This window comes from Ovis aries, chromosome 2 (assembly GCF_016772045.2).
Source record: "Ovis aries strain OAR_USU_Benz2616 breed Rambouillet chromosome 2, ARS-UI_Ramb_v3.0, whole genome shotgun sequence".
Classification (NCBI taxonomy): domain Eukaryota; kingdom Metazoa; phylum Chordata; class Mammalia; order Artiodactyla; family Bovidae; genus Ovis; species Ovis aries.
The window spans coordinates 42,913,664-42,928,708 of record NC_056055.1 but is presented as its reverse complement, the minus strand read 5'-3'; the positions used below and the strand labels follow the sequence as shown (position 1 = coordinate 42,928,708).

The 15,045-nt window shown below is 54.3% G+C and overlaps 1 protein-coding gene across 4 annotated transcripts in view; it reads right to left on the bottom strand.

Annotated features, from left to right (window-relative positions):
* Positions 1-608: 608 nt before the first annotated feature.
* Positions 609-15,045, bottom strand: part of PEBP4 (phosphatidylethanolamine binding protein 4) — a 221,424-nt gene continuing 206,987 nt past the window's right edge. For 2 of the 4 annotated variants that reach the window (XM_012119222.5, XM_012119208.4), the window contains exons 6-7: positions 14,137-14,250; positions 609-900 (exon numbers count right to left, since the gene is read on the bottom strand). In XM_012119222.5, coding sequence (XP_011974612.1) covers positions 746-900; positions 14,137-14,250 — 269 coding nt within the window. In that variant the 3' untranslated portion in view covers positions 609-745. Of the gene's footprint in view, positions 901-11,268; positions 14,251-15,045 lie in introns of those variants that run through there. The other 2 variants (XM_060409181.1, XM_060409180.1) reach the window with 1 other exon arrangement.

The following is a 15,045-nucleotide window of genomic DNA, read 5'->3' as shown; positions in this document are numbered from 1 at the left end:
CCTACCCCACTTCTCAGCTGTGAAGTGAAACATGACTTCCTCAGGAAAGAGAGGCATTCCCAAGCCTTGACCACCCTCCACCCCCCGTTACAAATCAGGTCCCCTCTACCCCCTCATAGCACTTGCCACATTTGCTGGAATTTGCCTGTGGTCATCTGGTGAAGTAGTTTGCCCTCCTGTCCTGAACTGGAAGCTCCATGAAACAAGCCTCATGTTGGGCCTGCCTTTGTCACATGTGGATCCCCAGCACCTTGGCCCGAGGTCAGGCACACACCATGTGCCAACAGTGTTTGTTAAATGAGTGTTCAGAACTGGGAAGGGCCGCGGTGATAAACCAACCACCTCTTGTCCCTTCTTCCTCCTTCAATTTCGCAACTGAGGAAGTGGAATTTTACGGAGGGTAAGTGACTTGCTCAAGGTCACATGGTGCCTCAATGACCATTCAGGGCTAGAAACTCCCACCTCCTGCCTGTCGCTCCATCCCAGCCCACTCCCCACCAACCACTTGCATTTTGCAGGAGTGCCCCCAGCCCCAGTGCTGGATATCGATGGATTCCCACCTCTTGGTTTTGGAGGGAGGACAGGTTTGGAAACAAAACATCCAACCATTAAGCCCTAGATGATTTTTTTTAATTTGGAAGAGAACGGGGGTTCTATACCCGGAGAGAGGGAGTCCATACCCAGACCATGGGTGGTGCGCACTGTGGACACACCGGCAGTGTGAAGCTTGAGGTCTGGCAGGCAGTTATTTCGGTTCAGGTTTGTCCGTGGTCGCATTGCTTACTACTCCCGGGTTCTGGGGACTTAGCGCATCCAGGTAATATTGGGTCATGAACTGGGTGCTGGCTTCAGGTTCAGTCAGGTGGAAGTGGCTCAGAAATTTGTCCATTTTCCAAGAGCCTGGAAGGACAAACAGACCACAGGGAGGTGATGAGACAGAACTGTGGACTTGAGAACTGGCAGGGGCTCGAGAGGGAGGCCGACTCTGGGGAATAGGGGTAGCAGGTGGTGACCCTGGCCCTTGGTCTGAAGGCAGTAGGTGTCTGGGGTGCCCTCTGGCTCCTGGCTGCAGGGGAAGTCCTGGACGTTAGCAGCATCTGGAAAGGATAATTCCCAGAGGACAGTGGGGACCAAGAGTCTGGACTGAGTCAAGGACTGCCTTTAGTCTCCTTCTTCAGGCCTTTATTTGGCACAACTCTGCCTTCCCATTCATGTGCAGAAAGGAAATGCCTGGTCAGGTGGGCTGCCCACTTCTGCCTCCCACCCATCTTTTCCTGCAAGTTCCCCTGACCTCGCGACTGTGGTCTGAATGCTGCTTTTCTTCATTCCTGGTCACCCCCGTTGCCAAGGCTAGGATTGGCAGAAGTGTCTCTGCCATTTCTTCCAGTCTCTTCTTCAGAAGCCAGCCCAGCCACCTCCTCCCCAGTCCCAAGAGACCTCGTGCGACAGGGTTCCTTCCCCGGCGGTGACACAGATGAAAGGCAGGCACATGGCCGGGCTGCTTCTCCTTGCCCTGAGGACCTAGATCCTGAAGGGGAGTGGACAGTGGACGAGACGTCCCAGCCTGGACCCTGGGGAAGTCCAATGGGTGCCCAGGTCAGAGGGGGCCTTCTCCAGGGGGAGAGAACGCAAGGCCATGGGGGGAAGGAGGTGAATCTTTTAGAGCAAGTGTGAACAGGCCTAGCGGCAGGGCAAGGAGGGCAAGGCCCTGGGTACAGAGGAGGGGCTTAGGGAAGTGGTCAGCAGCATATTCCCACGCTCTTGTTTCCCAAACCCCAGGCCTCAGGCACCCTTGGTGGATGGTTGCCAGATAAAATACAGGTTGCCCAGTTCTATCTGAATTTCGGAGGAACAACGAATCCTCTGTTAGTGCAAATGCGTCCCACATATTGCATGGCCCAGACTTATACTAACAAATTACTCCTTGTTTATCTGAAACTCAGATTGGGTTGAGCATCCTATAAGGGCAGAGGAGCCTGGTGGGCTATAGTCCATACAGTTGCAGAGAGTTGGACATGACTGAACACACATTTACTTACCTATTTAATGTATTTATTGGGTGGCCTGAAAAGTTCGTTCTGGTTTTTCCATACGCTCATACAGAAAACTTGAACGAACTTTTCTGGCTGACCCAATATTTATTTATCCCCGCTCCCCTTCTCCCCACTCCCCCTTCCTGCCCCCAATCTAGCAGCCTTTCCTGGCTAGAGGAATTACTGCAGGTAGACCCCACCTGGAGCAGGGCTAGACAGTGGCTGATACAGCCTGAACCAACGGAGACATCTAACACACCAGGAGGCTGAAGTGGGGGGCTGGCAGCCTAGAATTCCTCCCTGAGCCGCCCCTTCACCCACCTGTGGCCCCTCGACTGCATCTACCTCCATTTTCAGCAATGAAGAGAGCAAGTCCCTCTCTCTGCCACCTGCCCTCCACCAGCTGTTGGCATTTCAAACATGTTCTCAAGGAGAGGACAATTTTAATCCAGATGAAACAATGATTTGTAAATAATACCAATAACATGGGGACTTCCACGATGGTCCTGTAGCTAAGACTTGGCGCTGTCAATGCTGGGGGCCTGGGTTCCATCCCTGGTCAGGAAACTAAGATCCCACATGTCAAAACTAAGACCTGGTGCAACCAAGTAAAAAATAATAGCAAGAACACCAATATAGTGCTTCCTATGTGCTAGGCACAGTTCTAGGAACTCCACGTATACTCACTTAATCCTCACAAGGAAAGAAAAGTGAAATGAAAGTCGCTCAGTCATATCTGACTCTTTGCAACACAGAATACTGGAATTCTCTAGGCCAGAATACTGGAGTGGGTAGCCTTTCCCTTCTCCAGGGGATCTTCCCAACCCAGGGATCGAACCCAGGCCTCCCACATTGCAGGTGGATTCTTTGCCAGCTGAGCTACAAGGGAAGCCCAAGAAAAGTGGAGTGGGTAGCCTATCACTTCTCCAGCGGTTCTTCCTGACCCAGGAATCAAACCGGGATCTCCTATATTTCAGGTGGAGTCTTTACCAACTGAGCTATCAGGGAAGCCCCACAAGGGGAGAAGACTGTATTTATTCTCAATGCACAGATGGGATAATGGGGTCATAGGACCAGATTTGGTGAAAAAGCTTTTAGGGGAATGGATGGGGGAAAGGAGGGCTTCCCTAGTGGCTTAGATGGTGAAAAATTAGCATGCCGATGCAGGAGACCTGGATTTAATCCCTGTGTCAGGAAGATCCCTTGGAGAAGGGAATGGTAACCCACTCGAGTATTCTTGCCTGGAGAATCCCATGGACAGAGGAGCCTGGCATGCTACAGTCCATGGGTTTGCAAAGAGTCGGACATGACTGAGCAACTAACACACACACTTCAGGAGAAGGGCCACCACAGGTTCCCCCAAGTCTTATCTGGCTCTGTGCACATTCAAATGGGGCCTTTGAGGGCTAGAAAACAGGTGTTTCAGGACTTCTTTTTTTGGGGGGGCAGTGGCCTGAGATGAAGACCCACTGCTGGGGTTTGAGGGTGGGGTGGGGAGCTGCTTTACACTAGGATGGGAGGGAGGGAGTGAGGAGAGAGCAGGTGCTCGCCTGTCTGTGGCCTCTGCCCCGAGGGAGCTGGGCTGGCTGGAAAAGAACTGTAGTATCACGACCCTGGGAAGGGGTGTGTATGTACATGTATGTGTGCATGCAAGCTTGCATGTGTGTATATGTATGCGCCAGGGAAAGGGTCACGGGTGAACTGGTGTGTGGCTGGCACAGAGACAAGGGGACCTTCCCCACAGAGCACAGCAGGAAGGAAACCCGTGGCAGGGAAGGAATTGAAACTCATCACAAGATCAGGGCAAGTTGGCAGAAAGAAATCCCCCTGCACTCAGGGAGACCTTGCTCAGCTCTCCCAGCAATCTGCTCTCTCGATGGAGCTTGGGGCGGGGGTGCGCCTTCCGGGTTCCATTGCCGACATCCCTGGGGTTCTCGGGTTTCTTGGGCAGCTTCTCAAACCAGGTGCATCCCTCGGCAGAGGCACCCAGTGCTGGGCTGCTAGCCTTAGTGGCCTCCTCCCCTGGCTTGGCCGTGACTCCTTACACCTCCGTTTCCTGCCACAGAAGGCGAGAGGAACTGACCCTGTGCAAGTTCTAGAAGGAAGAGGGGTGAGTCAGGCCCTCTGGGCTGTGTGAGGAGCTGGGAGGCTGTGGCTTCTGTGGTTGCTGCGCCAGAGGAAAGCCCCATCCTGCATGGCAGTAGCTCTGGAGGGCTGCCCTGCAGGGAGGGGCCGGCAGCCGGCTTGCTCAGGCCACGCCCCTTGTGCCCGGACCTACCCTGGACCAGCTCTGCCTGGGAAGCCAACAGGACTGGCCAGTGCACTTCTCAGGTCTCTGTGGCGCGAGGCCTCCGGCTGCAGGGAGAAAGGAGGAGGGCAGCTCCCGAGCCAATGGCTGGAACACAGGGGTCCTTGGTCTCCTCAGGACGGGGCCGTGGCAGAGGATGTGCAGGGTGGTCCCTGCACAACCCTAGGGAGAGCTGTTCTCACCCAGCACAACTACACACAGAGGCCGTTTGCTCACTTATTGGGTGGTGCTGACGGGAGAGATGTTAGCTATGAGATAGGTTAAATGTTGGGCTTCCCTGGTGGCTCAGTAGTAAAGAATCTGCCTGCTGATGCAGGAGACCCAGGTTTGATCCCTGGGTTGGGAAGATCCCTTAAAGAAGGGAATGGCAATCCACTCCAGTATTCTTGTCTGGAGAATTCCATGGACAGAGGAGCCTGGACAGGCTATAATCCATGGGTTCGGAAAGAGTCGGACACAACTTTATCGAGTCGGACACAACTTTATCGACTTAACCAACTCAACAATAATAGACCTTAGAGATGTTCCAGACCTGGGCTGGGAGGTAGGGAGCGGGGAGAGTTAGGTCATCTCATCTAAAGCCATGGGGAGGGGGTGTTCTGAGCCTCTCTACCAAACACTGGGAGGGGGTGAGTGACCCTTGTCTTCAACAAATGGGAGACAAGCTCCAGGCTTCAGAGACTCATCTTATGAATTTGAGTCTTTGGGATGGCAAATTGGGAATGGCCCTGAGGCAGGTCTTGACAGTCCATCTCTTCACTCCCAGCTTTCCAGATCTGTGGGGCTGGCTTACCACTCACTGCCTGGGAGTAGTTCACCACAGGGAATGGACCCTCCCCCACCCCTGCCACCATCCAGCCTGTCAGGGTTTAAGAGGCAGGTGGTTCAGTGGTAAAGCATTTGCCTGCCAATGCAGGAGACCTGGGTTTGATCCCTGGGTTGGGAAGAACCCCTGGAGAAGAAACTGGCAACCCACTGCAGTTTTCTTGCCTGGGAAATCCCATGGCCAGAGGAGCCTGGTGGGCTGTGATACATGGGGTCACACAGAGCTGTACAGGACTGAGAGACGGAGCCCTGTGCAGGAGACTGAGAAAGGGGTGCTACACTAGTCCAGTACACCACCCCCAGGATCTGGGAGGACTGGGCAGATAGCACCTGGGCCAGAACTCAGAAGCTCTGAGCTGAAGGGAATCTCAGACCTGGGATCCAGGCCCCCCAACACTGACAGCTGCTTCTGGGGGCTGCCAGGAGTGGTGGAGGGTTACTTGATCCAGGCCCCACTCCTGCCCTTGACAACTTTATAACAGGATGATCAGCACTGTATTAGGGACTTCCCCGTTGGCCCAGCAGTTAGGAATCCACCTTCCAACGGAGGGGACTCAGGTACCATCACTGGTCGGGGAACTAGGATCATGCGCAGAGGGGCAACTAAGCCCGTGTCACTACTACGGAGCCCAGGTGCCTTGCGTAGAGAAAGCCCACACGCCGCAGGAAGACTCAGCACAGCCAAAATTTAAAAGAAAGAGAAGAAACTGCTTTAAAAAATGAAACAAAACCAACCAAACAAAAAAGCCACTGGACTAATAACAAGCTAGGCCTTTGTGGGATAGCCTCTCCGCTGCACAGTGTGCAGCCCCAGGAGATGAGTTCCCATCCCCCACAGTGTCCCGGAGTCTCTCCACCAGACTCACTCTTTAGACTTCCCAATAGCATGGAGCAGCGCTCCCTGTGTGTCCTTGCTCCCTCCTGCCTTGTCATTTGGTCCTCAGTGGACCCTCAGGTGTTCCCCTCTCTCTGGGAGGGACGGCCGCATTCAGATTGGCTGGGGAAAGGGACAGGGCTCTAAACCTTGGCATGGGCCCCCCTCAGCCTCTTCTGGGACTCATGACCTCGTGATGCCTGTCTCAGAGACACCCTGTCACCCCAGGCTGGTGAGCTGCGTCTAACTGAGGCAGCCACCCTATTCCCCAGCCTCTGGCTGCCCTCCCTCTGCTCAGGGACACAAGTGCTTTCCTGTCAGGGGACAGTGGCCCTGAAGGAAAGACAAAAATTGAACACCAGCCTAATAAGCGTCCCACTGAGTGCCCGGCTCAGGTCTGTAATTTGTCTGGCTCTGCGTGGGGCTGGCTGCCGTGAGGGGAGCGCTGATGCCTTTCTGATGAGATTAATGATGTCCTGGCGGTGGTGGGTGGGAGGCCTGAGCCTTTTATTTTTTTGTGCCGTTAAATGACATCCAGAGACTTCCACTAGGGAGCTGAAAAGCCCTCGTTCCATCATATCCAATTACTCCTGGAGAATTGCTGAGTAGCTGATCCTGCTCACTTGAGAGGCTCAGGGCAGAGGGGACCACTATGACTTTGGCGGGAGTGAGAGGGTGGGGATGTCAGGGGGTTTTTCCAAGGTAGAGAGGAGAACCCCTGAGAGCTGGCAAGTGGAAGTGCGATTCCTAATTACCCAGTAAGTGGATCACCAGACTCCTCCCTCCATCGTGCATTTGGGGGTGGGGAGTAGGTGTGGGTAAAGGACTGAGAAGAGGGGAGACTCCGAACGGTCCACTGAGCCCCCAGTTATCAATTATAGTACTTGGTAATGGTGATGGATGGCTGACTGGAGTTCTGGGTGAAAGTAGGGGATTATCTGCGGTTTCCGGATGATCTGTTCAGTAGTTTGGGACGGCTGACACTGGGCTTGACTGGGGTGTGTTCTGGAAGAGGGTGCCTGGGGCCTGTGGTGGTGGCAGGTGGTTCTGAGCCAGGGTGCCTGTCTGAGAGTTGCCCAGCATGGCCTCACCTGGGCCGCTGCCAGGCCCCCAGTCCTACCCGCTCTGCCAGGTGGGTGGGGCCCTTTGGAGGCAGAAGAGGGCTGCCTGACACAAGCCCACACAGTGACTCAGGGGCTGGGCCCCCGGGCTCCTGGGACCTGGCCAGGTGAACCACCATGGGAGGTCATGGGGGGCGGGGAGGGGCTGTTTTGCAGTGGGTTGTGTGTGTTTGTGTCTGTCTGTGTGTTTGGGCTGCTCTCCAGGCAGCACTCCCTTAGCTGCTGCTTGGCTTGCACGAGGTCTCCCCTCGTTGCCACCAGGCCTGGTGGATCCCCTGCCAGCCTCGGGCCCTCACCATGGATGCTGCCTACTGTGGATGCTGCCTCTGCGCCCTCGGCCCTGGGCTTTCAAACATTTCCCCACAGCGCCCTTACCTCACTCACCCACAGAGCTCCACAGGCCTTCAGATGCTACAAGCAAGACTTAAACCCCATGGTGTGGCAAGTCTCTGCCTGTCCCTCCTCTCTGACCCCTGTGGGTGGGTGGCTCGCCCAGAGGCGGCTCCATTCAGCCGCCTGTGGTGCTGGGGAGCAAGATTCTGGCTGTCTGGTCTGGAGCCCAGGGACCCTCCTCTGCTGCTCCCACCCTGTTCTGCAAGAAGTCTCCCTGCAGATCCCCCAGGCTTCCGTGGTCAGGCAGACCCAGCCTGGTGTGGCCCGTTAGTCCCCGTGGTGCCACGGCACAATTCTGGGCCCGTGGCCTTGGAGAGGCTTGAGGAGCCAGCTGTGGCAGAGGGGATTCCCCGGATCACCCGAGGCATGTGAGGCCAGCTTGTGGCACCCCTGGGCAAGGTGCCTAAGGTGTGGCAGGGCACAGACCACAGCTCCTAGAGCTGAAGTCTGCACGTGGTGCTGGGTCGCAGCCTTCCTCCAGAGGTAGGGTGTGTGGGGGCATCACCAAGACACCCAGGGCAATGGATGGCCTTGCTCCCTCTCAGACCCCACACCAGGGCCCAGAATTCTGGTGGTCTGGTTCGGGGGAGATGGAATGTGGGTGAACTGTTGCCAGGATCCTTGGCCCAGAAAGCAGAAGAAGATGATCTTGCTATGAACTGCAGACTTTTAGTCAAGCAAGCCACTCACCATTCTGGGCCCTGATTTCCTCCTCTGCCCTGGGGTTGGTAGGGGGCATGTGGTCACTGTGCTGCCCACCCAACATGGTTGGGTGGGGGGGGAGGGGCAGGGCAGGCTGATAGAGAGGCTGGGACAGGGTGGGTGTGGGCACCGAAATGGTCATTTGTGGGCACAGTGCTCACAGAAGCGGCTGTCTTAGCGTTAAAGGAAGTTGAACGTGAGGTGTGTTTGTAAATGTGGGGGTGTGAGAATGTGCAGATCCCTCTGTGTGTGTGTGTGTGTGTGTGTGAATGGTTATCCATGGGTGTGTCTCCTACACAAACACACTCATTGATTCAAAGTTCACAGAGGGCTGCGCCCAGGGACAGGTGGCAAAAAGGGAATGTAGGACAGACCTGAACTCTTTCTTCAAGGAAGAGACTAGAGAGTCTTGGGGTGGAAGTTGTTGCTGTTCAGTTGCTCGGTCGTGTCTGACTTTTTGTGACCCCTTGGACTGCAGCACACCAGACCTCCCTGTTCTCCACTATCTTCTGGAGTTTGCTCAAATTCATGCCCATTGACTTGGTGATGCCATCCAATCATCTCATCCTCAGTTGCCCCCTTCTCCTTTTGCCTTCAATCTTTCCTTGCATCAGGGTTTTTTTTTTCAATGAGTCAGCTCTTTGCATCAGGTGGCCCAAGTACTGGAGCTTTAGCAACAGTCCTTCCAATGAATATTCAGGTTGATTTCCTTTATTATTGACTTGTTTGATCTTTGCAGTCCAAGGGGCTCTTAAGAGTGGTGGATGTGGGAGCCGGCAAGAGGAAAATGTAAAAAATACAGAAGAGAGAAAAGCAGGTGACTGAGGACATAAACTAGGTGTTTTGTGAGCGTGTGAGCATGCAATAGGAGCAGGAGAGGGCGGAGGAGGCACTGACAGGGGTGGACTTCTCACTGACTGAGAGAAGACGGGCCCTTGGGGGAATTTAGAGAGGCGCCGTGGACTGGTGTCCTAAAGGCTTAAAGGCAGTCCTGCTGTGGGGGAAGGGGGAAAATGTTCTGCCCAGATTGGCAGGCAGAGGCAAATCCATTGCTGGGTGAGCTGGTGGGCACGTGGACATGCGTGAAGAAGCAGGGTTAATGGGTGTTCTGGCAGCATGTGGTCCAAAAGGGTATGAAACAAGGTGTCGAGTGTGGGCCCTCTGCAGACAAGGCCCCTCAAAGCACTCGGTTGGTTCCTCTAGTACTTGGAAGTCTAGGGCCAAATCCAAGGCTGCTGTGAGGACCATGTGCAGAGACACCATCATGAAGCCTGTATGAGCCCAGAGACCGGATTCTAGGCTTTGGGTGAAGAGGATGGGGAGGGGGGGTTGGAGATTAGACCTGGGGGAGGGGAGTTAAACTGGGGGGCCAAGGGGGCAAGTCCTGTGTCTTGTAGACCCAAGATAACGCCAGTTCCAAATCTGAAAAGGTGAAGTGTGGCCTTTGGGACAAATGTCAGTGAAACTGGGTCATCCCTTGTCAGGGGCACCAGTTCAGGCTCTATCAGCCTCAGCATTCTCCTCCATTTAGGGTGTGGTCAAATGGCAACCCACTCCAGTATTCTTGCCTTGAGAACCCTGTGGATGGAGGAGCCTGGTGGGCTACGTCTGTGGGGTCATGAAAATGTTGGACATGACTTGGAGAATGAACAACAACGACAACAACATGATTAAGTGATGTGACTGTCTCCCTCCACTCTCTCTGTGAGCTCCTAGTGTCTGCAGAGATTCTCCGGATTATTCCACACATCTGCAGTAGCAGGGATGTACTTCCGTACCCACGGCACCCAGAATGGGGCCCCAAACACACCTGACACCAAGCGTCACCTGAGTGGACGCAGAAGGCACTGCTGAATCATGATGTGGAAAGTGGCACAGGGAGGAGGGAGCTGTGGAAAGGCAGGTGGGCCTAGAAGCGAGGTGGGCCCAGATCCTCTTCCAGCAGTGGTCCTGGTGGCCCTGGATCTGATAAAAGGCCTTTGTCCAGAAGCCCACAGGACTGGTGGTGGGGGGCTTCGTGCCCAGATTTGTTCAGTGAAACTGGCAGGTGGGCCAGTTCTGTGAGCCAGAAGCAAATCTGTTGAGGGTCATTCAGGGGTAGACCAGCTAGACCAACCCCTTGTCTTGATAATGGAGATACTGAGGCCCAGGGAGGTGAGGTGGCTTGTCCAAGATCAGACAGTGGGCATTTGGATGTTGAGATTTCCCATCTGCTGACCCCTCGTATATCATCCTGGAGTCACAGGACAAAGAGGAATCCTGGAGAGGGTTGGGCCCCTGACCCTGAACAACGCCACCTCCCCCACCAATCCTGACCCCCAAAACAGTCATATAGGTTCAAGGAGAATAATCTCATGCTTCCTTCTCATTGAATCTTGTCATTCACAGCCAAGTTCCAGTGTGAGAGGCAACCCCAAAGGACTGAGTCATGTTAACCATCTCCTGTGGATGCCCTTCTACATGGGCTCTTGGATACTGACCTCTCCCCGCCAGCCTCTGGAGGCTGTCTGTTCATCCAGGGGTCACTTGACCAGGGTTGGCTATGGCACACGTACCCTGGGACTCCCCACCTCCCTCAGTGGAAAGAAAACTAGATCAAAGTAAGCCCCAGGGCCCGTGCTCATGGGCAAGGCCTCTTGTCCTGGACTCCTGAGGGCTCGTCCAGCTTGAGTGCCAAGAGACCAGCCCCCCCGGCACTGTGCAAATGTTAGAGACTGCCTGGCCTTGGGAAATGCACACAAGTGGCTTCTGCTTTTGCAGTCAACCCTGGGCTCATCCACACCACACACCTCTAGGCCTCCAGTGGCCTCCTGTCCTCTCATTCTAGTCTGTGCTGCCCACTACTCTGGCGCGGTCTTCTCTAAAGAGGGGCTTTTGTGTGTTATTCTTCACTTGGGCAATCTCCAGTAGTTCTCTACAGCCCCCACCAAAGTCATGCCTGTGCTGGGCTTTGGAGACCCTCCATGACCTCCCACTTTCTCCTTTCATCACCATCACAGGGGGCCTCCTCACTTTTTATATTAAAAAAATTATTTATTTGTTTATTTTTGGCTGTGCTGGGTCTTCGCTGCCGCTCAGGCTTTTCTCTAGTTGTGGGGAGTGGGCTTCTCGTTGTGGCGGCTCGTCTTGCTTGGAGCAGAGTAAGATCCAGCATCTTGTTGCTCTAGGGAACACGGGCCTCAGTAGTTGTGGCTCCTGGGTTAGTTGTCCCACAGTATGTGGGATATTCCCGGACCAGGGATCAAACCTGTGTCCGTGCTGGCAGGCAGATTCCCAACCACTGGACCACCAGGGAAGCCCTTCTCACTTTTAAAAATGAGCTTTGCCTCTGCGGTTTCCCCAGTCCAGAGCACCCTTTTCCCCTTCACTCAAGGATTCAAATCTCTTCCTTCTCCAGGCCCAGCCTACTCTCGGCCTCCTCCAAGCGGCCTCAGGACACTGTGAATCTGAAGATCCAACCCTTTGTTTTCTAGATGAGGAAATCACGGCCCAGAGACATTAGCTGATTTGCTGAGAAGTCAAATCACTAGGTAGAGACTGAAAATCAATGTTTCCTCACCCTGCAGTGAAATACTTTTCACTCTTCCCAGCTGAAGAAGGTGTGTCATCCTGGAGGGAAAGGGAACCTGGAAAGGGACAGGACTGTCCCTAAGTCCACTGGAGCTCCGGTTGTCCTTCCAGCCAGAAACACACAATAAAGTGCTTAATTATAGGCTGCTCTGCATTGTTATTTGAGTGTTTCCAAAGGAGATTGTAAGCCCCTTGAGGGCAGGGAACTTTCCCTGTGCCCTGGATCATTTTCCCTTCAAAGCCCTTAGCACGGGGCACATGGAAGACATCACATGGTGGGACTGGAACCTGGAAACTTTCATCTGCCAGAATAATTTTACCGTCTCCATTGCTGGCAGCAAACAAAACAGCATCTGGAAGCCAAAGGGATTCTGCCCGGTGGCAAGTCTGGTTCCAAAGTTTCACAGAGATGGAAGGGGGGTTTCAGTGGGAGTACACAAAAAACCGTGGCTTTGGCAAAGATCCAAAGGGGACAAATAATGAGGTTCAGGCCCAATGGGCTTGCAGTTTCATTGCCTGCTGCTTCTGTCTTAGGAAAGGCACCGATGGCTCTGGAGGACAAGCTATGCAAGGGGTGGCAAAGGTCTTTGGTGCGCGCACCTGTCCTCCTCCTTCGCCCCTTTCGCAGCTCCTCTGGGCATTGCCTAATGCTCCTCCCAGCTGCATCCCTCTCTCACCCTGGAAGAGCACTTGGTCTGCTGGAGGCCCCCTCAGGAGACTGTCTGAGCATTAGCCTGTCCAGGGCACGGGCACTGAGGCCCTGATGTTTAATGTGGACCTCGAAGGCACTGTTTTCCTTTATTCGACTCCCGTGTCGCATAAACATTGTAGGCTGAGATGCTGGTTTCCAGCCCCCCTGGAAAATCCCAGTGCAGGACTGGTGGAAGGGGCTTCGTGATGAAACAGGGAACTGGAGAAACCGATCTTGGCCTGGGCAAGAAACATTTTTCTTTCCCTTCTCTCTTTGTATCCAAACTTGAAACCGTGTCTCTGGCAAAGCTGTTTGAACAGATTTACAGATTGGCGAGGCGCTGGGAGCACCTGGGAAAGGTTCACCGGTGGAAAGGTTGTACCAGCTCCACTTCCAGGGCGGCCTGGAGCCGCCTGTGATTGGTGGACCCTGCTTGGCACATCTCAAGGGCTCCACACTCCCCTCCTCTCCTCTGGGGCCTGAGGCAGGAGGCTTGTGACAATACCTTCTCTTCCCAGTGGGTGGAGGTTGGTTAGGATCACTGGGTGAGAGGAAATGGCTGATGACACCCATCCACCCACTCACTCTTCTGTCAGCCTGGGGGATGTGCCCTTTGTCCTCCCAAGTTGGCGTTCGTGCATTCCACATTCTCTTCCCTTCCCTAAAACGGGGTGTGAGACACACAGCACACAGGGATCACATTATTTCCCACCTTGAGGGGGCGTGGCCCTCACAGGGTCAGGTGAGTCACCTGTGACATCGCATCTCAGTAGCCAGATGTCCCCTGCTCCTTCAGGGACCAAGCTCTGGTGGTAGGAGGACCAAGGCCACGCAGGCTGGGCTAACCACTGGGGAGCTGCGGGTTCTGGGTCCTCTGGAGAGTGCTGGGAGGGCTGCTCAGAGAAGCCAAAGAGGGGGCATGGCCAGGGATGTCTCTGCCCCACCACTGAGATGGCACAGAGCAATTAAGGACTGATGAAGACAGACCGGCAGGATGGCATTCCAGGGCCCTCTTGCCCAGATCAGACTCAATTACCGGGTACAATTATATGCAGAAGTGCTGTGGGGTAGCTGCCCGCACATGCCATTTGAAGCTACGGGGGGAGATGCTTCTTTCTCTGACTCTGGTTACCCACTTTGGGACCCTGCCTTATAGACCCACCTACCCAATTAAAGCCTCCATCAGGGATGATGGAACTGGCTTCTAGGGGGAGACCATGTCTGATGTCAACATCTCTTTTAGGACATTCATCCTGGTTTATTCTCAAGAGACACCACATCCTTTGACTCTGGCCTCCAAGGCTCATGGACTTCCCTGGTGGCTCAGATGGTAAAGAATCTGCCTGCAAGTCAGGAGACCAGGGTTTGATCCCTGGGTCGGGGAGATCCCCCGGAGAAGGGAATGGCAACGAACTCCAGTATTCTTGCCTGGAGAATCCCATAGACAGAGGAGAATGGCAGGCTATAGTTCATGGAGTTGCAAAGAGTCAGACATGACTGAGCAACTAACACTCTAAGGCTCATGGGTAGACTTAAAGTCCCAACTTGCCCACAAATACTCGAACCAGTCACTTCCACCCCAGAATTCACTCCAGTTTTGAAGAATGGGAAGGTCTTACCTCGAGTTTTGTTTTCTTTGGGAGGGAGAGAGATGGTCCTTCCTTCCTGAAGATAGACAAAGAACTGGTAGCGATGTAAGCCACTGTGTGCTGGTGGGGAGGGAGGCTGGTAGGCTATGGGAAGAAAAAGGAGAGAGGGTGGGCTCCATGTGCCCCAGTACACAGGGGCTCCTGGCTGCTCTGGGCAGGGGGCAAAGAGTCAGTCTTGGTCCTTTTCATGGTCCTTGCTGACCTTCCTGAGGTCCCAGCTGTGTGTGGGGGTCCACATACTGCAGACCATCAGGCTTTATCTTGGGCAGAATCTCATCTTCAGTCGCTTCATTTAAGAAGCGCATTATTTGGGGTGGTGGGGGGAGGAGGACGTGCGGGCAGGTTGAAAGTCTTGGGTGCTGGCCGGACTCTTGGGCCTTTCCGGACCAGTGGGTCTTGGTGTTGTCCCCTTTCTGCTTTGGTCTATCTTGATGGATTTCCTGCCTCAAGAGAAACCCCATCTTCCTCTGTGAGTGTGTTTGGCAGGGGATTTTTATTTATTTTCTCAGCATTTCCTTATGAACTCAATCCCCAAAGAAGCCAATTTCTTGGCTGGATCCGGAGGATCTGGAAGTGGTTACGGGGGTGGGTGGGACTCGGTTCAAAGGTTTGATCATGGAAGCTGTAGGATCTGGGTGCTTGGGGCACCGGGAGCTGACTCAGTCTCTTCCGGAGGAGAGTGCCCATCTCCCCTCCTTTTGGTCTTTGTGCGGGAGGCACTCTTTGTTGAGGGGGAGATGTGGTGTGGGGACATCTCTCATCCTTCCCCTAAGTTTATGCAGGGCCCCGGGGTTTTGCGGGTCGGACTTCTGCAGACTGTTCCAGCTGGGCCTCCTTCCAAGAGTGTGGTGTCTCTTTCCCACCCCTCTGCTCCCTTCA